Source organism: Triticum aestivum, chromosome 1A, assembly GCF_018294505.1.
Source record: "Triticum aestivum cultivar Chinese Spring chromosome 1A, IWGSC CS RefSeq v2.1, whole genome shotgun sequence".
Classification (NCBI taxonomy): Eukaryota; Viridiplantae; Streptophyta; class Magnoliopsida; order Poales; family Poaceae; genus Triticum; species Triticum aestivum.
The window spans coordinates 565,113,081-565,123,989 of NC_057794.1; the positions used below are offsets into that span (position 1 = coordinate 565,113,081).

Genomic DNA, 10,909 nt, shown 5'->3' on the forward strand with positions numbered 1-10,909 from the left:
GTCTCCAGTAAATTCAGGCCGTGTTCTCACAAAAAAAAAAGTAAATTCAGGCCGTGAAAGGCACACTGGAGATTTCGGCCCGTTCACGGCGGGAATCTGAAGAAAAGATAGATCCGCCTAACAATTCGGCATCGGCAAGTATCAAGTGTGCAGGAACTTACGTCTAAAACAAAGGGTACAGGAACTAGATCAAGACGCGAGGTTCCCCTTCCCAAACCGTTACGATGCGACGTTCGAAGCCGAGGGCGATCACCCAGCGGACGCAATGCCGCCAGGAGGAGATCCTGTCGCGGGTGCCCTACAGGTCGCTATGCCGATTCAAGTGCGTGTCCAGACTCCAGACCATGGCTCGCCCTCTGCTCCGACCACGGCGTCCGCAAGAGGTCGCCGCAGACGCTCTCCGGCTTCTTCCATTTTAACCGCGGTTGGCGCTTCCACAATTTGTCCGGGAAAGGCCCTCCCATGGTCGACCCCGACCTCCCTTTCTTGCGCGGCACCTACGGACACTTTGAGGTCGAACAATGCAGCACCAGCCTTCTCCTCTGCAGATGCTGGAAAGCACCCCATCCTAAGCTACTCGGTTGGAATTCGTTTCCGAAAGGCAGGGTTGTTGAGCGCTTCAGATGGGGAATTATGTCGTCTGCAATCCTGCTACTCGGCAGTGGGCTTTGCTGCCTCCTGTTCCTCCTGTAGAATTGCACAACCAGAAGCAGGCAGATGATGACCTTTTCCGTGCCATCACAGGCCACTACTTTTTGGGTTCTGATCCAGCCGTTCCATCACGCTTTGTGGTGTTTGTGCCCGTGTTTGGCATCGGCCTGCCGATGACATGGATCTACTCATCAGAAACTAGAGAATGGGCTTCCATCCGGTGCCAGTTGGATGCTTATGTTAATAATCCACGGTGCTTCTTTTTGAATGGCACTATCCTTTATTTTTGTAACTTCCTTTCAATAGTCACGGTGAACATGGAGGGAAATGTGTGGCGGAAATGAAATTGCCACCTGCCATGACAAACATATATCTTGGTCCTTCCTTTGGGCAGTCCCAAGGATGCCTGTATGCTTGGCGGATGTACGATTGCCAACTCTCTGTTTGGGCTCTTGAGAACTATGATGGTGGACAGTGGACCCTAAGGTGTGTTGTTGGCTGCCTTGAACTGTTCGGAAGGGATTGTCGCAAAGAAGACGAGGCCTCCTGGATGTTTGCAATTCATCCAGGTAGGTAGAAAAGGGAAGAAATGATGGAGGGGAGGAGGAAGAGGTAATATATATAATGGTTGTGGCGTTACAGACTTAGTAGTGGCGCACCATGGGTGTGGTGCGCCATTACTAGTTTTGAAATTTCGAAACTAGTAATGGCGCACCACACCCATGGTGCGCCACTACTAACTTTGTTTATTTTTTTGAATTTGGAAGGCGGGAAAATTACTAATGGTGCACCACTACTAATTTTTTTATTTTTTCGATTTTTTTGCCTTCAGATCTTAAAAGCCTCGTAACTTTTTTCTGTTAGGTTTTTGAGGATTCTAGAAAATCGAATACGGGCATAGCCCGTCAAATTCGGATGTAATATTTCGAGTAGATGATTTTTCATATAAAAAACTTTTTCATCGGAGGTCGTATGCAAAAGTTACGACCATTTTACCGAAACACGGCGGCCTTTTGCAAAAAAATCCAAAATTCATGTTTGTTAATTTTCCTAACAACTAGAACACATAACACATGGGCATCTATTTTTTGAATCTTTTATCATTTTCTTTTATTAAAAAAAACAAAAGACGATCCAGGGGGTGTGTTTGTGTGTGCGAGACGTTAGTAATGGCGCACCCCTCTCACACACACACGCAGGCACACCCCCACCAGACATAGCAATGGCGCACCACACCTAGGTGCGCCACTATTATGTAGCATAGCTGTGGTGTGCCATTGCTATGTCTAATGGGGAGGGGGATGGACCAAAAAAATAGCAATGGCGCATTGCTCATGTAGTGCGTCATTAGTAAAAACATAGCAATGACGCACCTGATTCTGATGCGCCACTGCTATATAGCAGTGGCGCACCATCATTGTGGTGCGCCACTAGTAGAGATATAAGCCTTTTTCTAGTAGCGTGGAAACTACTTTTTTTTTTTGAAAAGGAAGTTGAACCCCCGGTCTCTGCATCAATCGGTGCATACATTCATCTTTATTAATTATTCCACAAAGATTTAACAAAAGCATACATCAAGCCACCCGAAGCCACCACTCACATCTATAAACTATTTCTGAGTTGGATTATTGCATTGTAAACTGAGGTAGCGTATTTTACGTTTCCAAACAGCTCTGAGGGAACAATGATGGCAAGCAGACCTTCACGTACATTAGTTTTGGGGAGCGTTGGGCTTGTAATGTCGATCGCGGTCTTGGAAAGTGGCAACAACCGGTTCTGGCTTATGACCTCTAGCCCCTTGAAGTATGTCTCTGCGATAGATGCACTCTACTAGCCAAAAATTTGAATGAAACTTACAATACAAATGTGGTAACCGTGTTTTTTTATGGGTGTCCCAAGGGAGTGTGCTATTGGACAAAAGCATCGAGGAAACACAAGAGATCAGATCTTGTTGGCCGAATCATTGGTGACTTGGGACGAAAACCTTGTGCAAAGCTTCTTTGCTGATCCTATTGCGGAACAAATTCTACAAGTTCCCATAAGTCGTTTTGGGGGAGATGACTTCCTGTCGTGGCCCCATGACAAGCTTGGCACCTACTCGGTCAAGTCTGGCTATAATCTTACTCGTAGTGAGAACTTCTTCTCCTCTACAAGTGGAAAGGGCAAGGGTCTGGCTTCCAATATTCAGGTGCAAGAAAAAGGAGTGGAAGGCCCTTTGGTCAGTCATTTGTCCAAACAAAATGAAGATTGTTTTGTGGCGTTTCGTGCATGATTGTTTGCCTACGGGTTTCCAGCTGGTGAGGCATCACATTCCAGCTGATGATGGCTGTTTTTTCTGCAACCGGACAGAGAGTGTGGAGCATCTCTTCCTGCTGTGTCCCTTCGCTCGTTCCGTTTGGAAAGGGGTTAAAGAGGAGTTCAGTGTCAGCCTGTGTAGAAAAGACATGGTTAATGGCCGTCAATGGATGTTCGATTTCCTGGCTCATGCTTCGAAGCTCCAAGCTACTGTTGTGGCTATCACTCTATGGCATATCTGGGAAGCTAGAAATGAGGTACGTAATAATGGTACCAATGTGCATCCTGCTAGAACTGCTTTAAAAGTTCGTGCCTATGTCCGTATGGTGTTGCAGCATTGTTCTAAGCCTAAACCTGGTCCCAGGCGTGAGTCTTCTTCTTCAACTCTTATTTGGACTCCGCCACCTGCTGGTGTGGTGGCTGTGAATGTTGATGCGGCGCTGTTCCCTTCTATCCGACAGATGGGCATGGGCTTTGTGGCTAGGAATCATCTTGGGAAGTGCATGTTTGCTGGCAATGAGCAGCTTTAGGGCTTCTCTGAACCGGAGATGGCTGAGGCGCTTGCCATCCAGCGTGCTCTTGAGGTTTGTCGATCTGAAGGCTGTTTGTCAATTGTTTTGGCATCTGACTGCCTCTCCATGGTGAACAAAATCAAGTCTCCGGCTCAAGATCGATCAAGAGTGGGCACTGTTGTCTCGGACATCAAATCTCTCGCGTCTGGGTTTACTCAATGTTCTTTCTTACATGTTCTCGTAGTTGTGAGCATTCTGTTAATCTTTTTTATCTTGGTGTGGTTCCGGATTGTATCAGGGACGATCTTTGCTGTGATGTTCAGTAATCAATGAAGTACTGTTAATCTAAAAAAAAGAGATCAAGGTCAAGATGGTCTTCTGTGATGATGACGGGAACATATCCGAGGTTCTTGTGCAGGGCATTGATGTGCAGGTTGAGCAGATGAAGAAGGAGCTAATGATATATGTGAATATATAGGATATTCGAGACATGACCAATAGTTTAATATCTAGTACTTCCTTTGATCTATAATAAGTGTCGCAACACTTATTTTGGTCGAAGGGAGTAGTAACCAAACAAACCGTTCAACCTAGGCTTTCATGTGATGCACAAACTGGCGAGAAGCAACAGAGAAAAGTTTGTTTACAGGACGGATCATGAACTTATGTGCCCCAAAGCAAGTTGTGATAGGGTTTTTTTTTTTTGACGGTAAAGTTGTGATAGGTTAGCAGAACTCCATCCAGTGGGTTTGGCACAAGGAATCGAATAGGTCCGTTCCCCTGGACTTGATGATGCTCGGACAGCACCGCAGCCTAATATAATTAACTGTAGTTTGTATAGAAATTAGCCTGAATGCTTGTTTTATTATCTCCCTAGTTGTAGCTTAATTAGTAAACAGAAATGTTTCGTTTCTCTTGCTTCATATTTTTGCTTAGCAAATACCAGGTCCTAATTAGCCAAAATCTTCCTTCCACTAGGATGGGCTGAAGACCGTGGGCAGTGATCCATGGCGTATTTTCAGCACCACATGCGCAAAGGTGTGACATGGACTATCCAGGAGTCGTCTCGGCAAACCATTTGCCTGCAGCATAAGTAAGGCTCTGTTCGGGATCCCTTCTCACCGCTCCGACTCCGTGGAGTCGTGGAGCTCAGTTTTTGCAGCTCCGCGAAAATAATCCAACCACTTAAGCTGACTACTTGTTCAAACATTGTTGATGTCAGGAACTGATCTGATCTTCCAGAATCCAGATGTTCATCCCACTCTCAGATCAATCGTCGTACCGTGGCCTTCGTCGCCCCACGTAGGCAGGCGGCACAAGGCGCTGTTGGAGTCGTCATCACCTGATTACTTCTACACGTTTTAGATATGTGATGATCACGGCTCTTGGTTGATTGTGCTGAACATGGACTTGAATTCTGGGAGGCGTCATGCCAGCTCCTTATCAACACGCCTCCAGGTGAAATTCAGGCGGTGAAAATAATTCAGTTTGACTAATTCACATCTAGATGTTTTTTTAAGGATGTTACATCTAAACTTCCACAGATATATAATGCAGCAACAAAAAACAAAAAAAACTAGGACAAAAAAATAGACCATAAAAAGAGTGGACATCAGTTTAGATGTGACATAACTATGTCACATCTAGATGTGTCTTAGACAAATCCAAAATAATTTAGCGGTTGGGAAATCCACGAGAATTTTACAAGAATTTCACGAGAAACAATTTGATTACAGTACGACCGGAATTAAGAACAAAATAAATAAGATGTACCTAACGATCAGAATCAACTGGCCTGAATGTTGAAGCCATGCGTGCATTTTTCAGCCCTTAAGCGTCATCGGACGGCTTCCCCTCGCACGTTTCACTGGTCATAGACTCGCTCGCACAAGGGATCTCTACCTTCTGGAAATTCTTGACCCTTTCAGTTCCATCTTTTTCACCGTCACTTTCTCCTTACAATTCACCAACCGTTGGCACATGCCCTTGTGCGTCTTGAGTCGCTGAGCTCATCTGAATCTGGGCGAATTGTGTCTGAGCGCGACGTGTCAACTTCACCAGCTCATGCAGTAGCATACTGGAGTATCTCTCTCTTTTTTTTTTACCTGGAGGGCATTCTCTCGAGAGCATTATCTCACGTCGTTTTCCCAATAGAAGAAAAGGTGGAATTCCCATTATCGGTGTTAAACAACATATTGTCACGTCATATATGTTGTTACGTTCCATATCGCTTCGGCTAGAGGTTAGCGCAAGTAGAGATAGATAGGATTCTCTTTAAGTGTTGTAATCTCCTGATCCTTTCTTCTCTTTCAAGATGTAAACCTCCTGTAACCGAACTCTTTGTACGCAATCAGGGTTTTGCCCCTGACCTATATTAACACGCAGGCTCGGTCTCAACAGGTACGACGCTTCATAGAAAGTTTACAATCGGAACGCGAAGCATGCAGCGTCAGCAATGCACAATTAGTCAATGTTTCTTTCATTTTACGCATCTGTGCTTTGATCAGACCTCCATTCGTCATACCTATGTTTAAGACGGACTCGGCACCCTGCTGAGCTCAACTGAATTGGTGCAAGTTGTGCTGAGCTTGACGTGCTAACTGCAGTAATTCTTTTTTAGCTGAATGACATTTGAGCATGCATCAGCAATGGGTAGTTATTCAACGTACGTATGGAGATAGTCAACGCTCATTTCATATTTGTACTACTGCTCCATCTTGATTGGTGACACGCAGTGCCCTCAAGAGCGCATAACAGGGAAATCAATGTTGAAGCCATAGGAAAACAGACAGTGGTGCTGCTGGGAGATTTCCATGTTAAACGTTTACTTTGCCTGGGCTCAAGTTCGCATGATGAGCTCGGTTTTTGCTTTTTCAAAAACGAAGGCAAGAGATTTGCCTCGTCGATTAATTAAACAGAAGAGAAATTGTTCAGCTAATTTTTGGGAGGAGGTTTCTCTTGTCAACACGATCAGAATATCCGACACAGTGCCGTTTCATGAAAACATCCAGAGAACCATGCAAAGCTAGCTGCTGTACAATTGGAACGAACATCATTTACATACAGTGCTAAATACTCCAGTACAGTACATCTATCTTCACTCGTCGATCTATTTACAGGCGTGTGTGGTCGAAACTAAATTCACTTGAAATAATTTAAAATTATCATCGACTAGCTAACTATCCCTAATAGCATCACCATTACTGATTGATCCCAAGAGTCAAAAGGAGAAATGAAAACAGGGAGAAAAGACTGCTAACTACGAACTCCCAATCAGAAGGCCCGTCCCGTATATGCGTCTCCGATTTGTCTCACAGCCAGAGCGCGCCGGCGTCCTTGAGCATGGGCACGAGCTCGCCGGAGATGTGCACGGCCATGAGCCGGTCGAGCCCGCCGAGGAGCCTCCCGCCCACGAACACGGCCGGCAGCGCGAAAACGGCCTCGCCACCGGGAGCCCCGGCGAGCTCGGCCTCGTCGGCGACCTCGTGCACGGCGGGGTTCACCCCGAGCCCCTGCAGCAGCCGCTCCACCACGTGGCTGAGGCAGCACCCGCGCCTCCCCACCACCAGCACCGGGCTCTCCGCCACCGCCCTCCTCACCGCCTCCCCGCCATCGCCTGCTCGCCTATTCTCCTGACCAGCCGTGCCGACGACCTCGGCCGGCTCGGACCGCCGCGACCACGCCGGCAGCCGGGCGGCGCTGTACGGGATCGCCTGGTACATCTCGACGCCGATCAATTGATGCGTGGTGCCGTGGTGTGTGCAGCTTGCGTACGTGGTGTGACGAGCAACGGGAGCGAGGCTGGACATATAAAAGGGAGGTGGCGTCACCCGACGACCATCGCGAGCGCCGGCCAGGTGGGTATGCGTTCTTCTCTTGGGCGGGCTCCATGCGGCGAGGACGACGGCGACCGCGGCCTTTCCGCGCTCCGTGTGATTGTGTGCATGCAACGCGCCGTGACGTGTCGGCGGGTCAGCCGCGGTTGCGGGGCGGTTTGATGGGCCCGGCTCGTGACGCGCGGCTACGTGGCGGGTCACGATTGCCGGGGTGGCTGGCTCTCTCTTGCTCTCTGGTGGGCCCGCCCGTAGCCGGCTGGCGCAGGAGGACATCGTGGAAAAAATTTAGGATCAGCTTGCTTCAATTTTTTTCTAGGGGTGCCAACACCTTATTGATCTATTTGGACAGTGAGATGAGTGCGGGTTAATGACATAAGTGGCGACCCTGATCAAGCAAAAAAGAGTGTTTGGCAAAGTTGTGTGCATCAACATTTGATGCTCTACTTTCAAAAATAAAACAACTAATAAAATTAGATCTAAGAAGTGATATTTCTCTAATTACTGTCAAATAAGCTCCCCCTTTCCATCATGTATGCCATCTATCACTGGTTTGCAATCACACGCCACCATGAAGTTCTTAAGAGAAAGGTCCTCTACAAGTGCTAGTGCCTCATGGAAGGTTATGGCCTCCAAGACTGCCGGATTGGTAACTCCCAAAATCACGAAGCTATGTGTCACGGAAGGTTATGGCCTCCAAGACTGCCGGATTGGTAACTCCCAGAATCACGAAGCTATGTGTCACGGAAGGTTATGGCCTCCAAGACTGCCGGATTGGTAACTCCCAAAATCACGAAGCTATGTGTCACGGAAGGTTATGGCCTCCAAGACTGCCGGATTGGTAACTCCCAAAATCACGAAGCTATGTGTCACGGAAGGTTATGGCCTCCAAGACTGCCGGATTGGTAACTCCCAAAATCACGAAGCTATGTGTCACGGAAGGTTATGGCCTCCAAGACTGCCGGATTGGTAACTCCCAGAATCACGAAGCTATGTGTCACGGAAGGTTATGGCCTCCAAGACTGCCGGATTGGTAACTCGCGAAATCACGAAGCTATGTGTCACGGAAGGTTATGGCCTCCAAGATTACCGGATTGGTAACTCGCGAAATCACGAAGCTATGTGTGACGGAAGGTTATGGCCTCCAAGACTGTCGGAAGTGCTCGAAGAGGCCAAGTACAAGCCATCATGCATGGCCTCTACATACTGCTACCGATGCTCCTACTCCAGTATTGGAGAGCCCACATCTACGTAGATTTTCATCCGCCCAAGCAGGGGTGGCTTCCACGCTGAGCTCGCTGAGTAGCAAGCCTATATGTTACATGTTTGATGATGCGTTGGACAACACATTGATAGTATCCAGCTTAGAAATGAAGTGTTTCACGAAGCTATGTCTCGCCAGTGGGTTTTTCATACTCTACTTGTTCAGTATTTCTATACTCATTCTTGGGTTCGTCTTGTCTTCATGCCCTAGATAACAATACTTCCACCTCCTTCTCTCTCCCCTGGTTCCCGGGTGTGCTTCGTCCATCCCCCATGGCCTCAAGGACCGAATCTCGCCCCTGTGGACTCCCACCGTCTTAGCCGGCCGTGGCCTGCTTGGTGGCGGCACGGCCCTCGGCGGGCGTGGGGGTGAGGCATGCTGCTTCCTTTAGTTCCTGGTGGCGCAGCTACCCTAGGTGGCTGGCGGCCTTGGAGGGAGTTCCCAGCCGCCGATGGAGGCTTGATATGGAAGATCCAGCAAGCTCTTGACACGGTCTGATGGTATCCTTGGGCATGGCCAGTCCCTCGTCGGTGACCCTTGGAGTTGCTTCTTGTGGGCACCCGGTAACCCAGATCTAGGGTTCTTCTTCATGCGGGTGCAAGTTGCAATCTTTGGGGTGTAGTGGGTCGCGAATTTGCGTCAATGCGACAGCAGGGGTGGTCGGCCGCGTGCTTGCGGCCAATCTCCATGTGGGTGGTGGGTGAGGGTGGATCCCCGTGGTAGTTGGAGCGATGGCTTCGGGCGGTGGGCATGGTGACACCATTTCGGTGGGTGTTGCTGCGCAGGTGCTCGTGTGTCGCCTCGCCACTTGGGAGGCGAGGTGGATCTCGGTGGGCGTCCGTCATGCGGATGTGTTATTCACTGCCAACCCGCCTGGTTTGGGTGCTGTTCCATCTTACCTTGGCCGACTATGACTGATGGACCTAGTTGGTAGGCGTCGTGTCCCGAGCGAAAGCTCTGCCCGACGATGTCGGGGCCGGTGATAGTGGTACTCATGTGTGCCGCTACCTCCTTGGAGGTTTCATCGTGGGTGACCTCCATCCACTATGGGCTCTGGGTGAAACCCTTGGTCTGGCATGTTCCAGACCGGGCGGTGGTGTCGTTTCCTCCTTGGAGGCTCCGTCTTGTGAGCAAGGTCCCATCTTGCCGGTCGTTGAGGTGCATTATGTAGATGGCAGCTTGTTCTCGTCGTGTCTCAGTTAATGTTTCAAAGACGTCGCACTCTTGATGAGCTAGGTACGGCAAGGTGGCTATGCTCGAAGGCCTTCCTTTGTTGTCTTGGTGCCAGCTTCCATCTGCGCTCTAGGGTGGTGAGCACTCCATTGTTCGAACGGTGGGACACCCTTCGAGCCAGGGCAAGGAGCTGGGAGCCCCTATTCGCGATGGAACAAGATGACGTTGTTCTACCAGACGCCCAGGCGATGGGAATGGCATAGCCTCCTCCCCCGGCTGGTCTTCTTCTTGAGTTGGCTTCCTTCGCAGTGTTGGTCCTCTGATCATGTTTGAGGGCTCTAATTTCTTGTATTTTTAGCTTTGTTGCTGCTCGCGGGCACCTATGCATTTTGCTGGAGTTTTTCTTTTCTTTTGTTGAGTTGTACCATTGGTTGTAAGGTTGTAAGGATTTCATTAATTTAAAACCTGACGCCAGCCTCTTTTCATTTCAAGTTCAAATGGGGAATACCCACATGCTACGCACGTAGGTACTCCCTCCGTCCGTGAATAAGTGTACATCTAGTTTTTGTCCTAAGTCAAAGTTTTAAAATTTGACCAACTTTATAAAGGAAAAGTAGCAGCATTTATGACACTAAATTAGTATCGCTAGATTCGTTTTGAAATGTACTTTCATAATATATCAATTTGATGTCATATATACTACTACTTTTTTGTATAATATTGGTCAAAACTTTAAAACTTTGACTTAGGACAAAAATTAGGTGTATACTTATTCATGGACGGAGGGAGTAGTACTCTACCAAATTGCTAGCGTCTAGCAGCACACCCAGTGCGGCCGGCGTTCACCGGCCGGCCGGGGAAATGACGGCTGTCCCGTGGCATGCATGCGAACGGCTGACGGCGCGCTGCTCCAGTAAAACTAGACATGACAACAGCGCTGTCGGTCGTCGTTTCCCATCGCGCGGTAAAGTTGGGTGTGTGAGATTTTTTTTTTGAACAGTCACCGGGGGAGAGCTCCCCACCTGAATTTGATCTCATTCAAAGAAAAATTGATGCAGTTTATAAGAAAAATCAGATCGAAAATCTTAACAAAATTGACCCGTTTATAAGAAAAATCAGGTCGAAAACCATACAAGTGAAGATGAGAAAAATGGATGCCTGGAACATGGCCCGACCTAGTT

The 10,909-nt window shown here is 48.3% G+C and overlaps 1 protein-coding gene across 1 annotated transcript; it reads right to left on the reverse strand.

Moving 5' to 3' along the window:
- Nucleotides 1-6,491: 6,491 nt before the first annotated feature.
- On the reverse strand, nucleotides 6,492-7,313 carry LOC123181431 (monothiol glutaredoxin-S9-like). The gene has a single exon (XM_044593694.1). It carries the CDS (start codon nucleotides 7,265-7,267, stop codon nucleotides 6,770-6,772), a length of 498 nt encoding a protein of 165 aa, XP_044449629.1. The 5' UTR covers nucleotides 7,268-7,313; the 3' UTR covers nucleotides 6,492-6,769.
- Nucleotides 7,314-10,909: the final 3,596 nt, after the last annotated feature.

Coding starts and splice junctions, on each gene's coding strand:
- LOC123181431 (XM_044593694.1), bottom strand. CDS start 7,267: ATGTCCAGCCTCGCTCCCGTTGCTCGTCACACCACGTACGCAAGCTGC.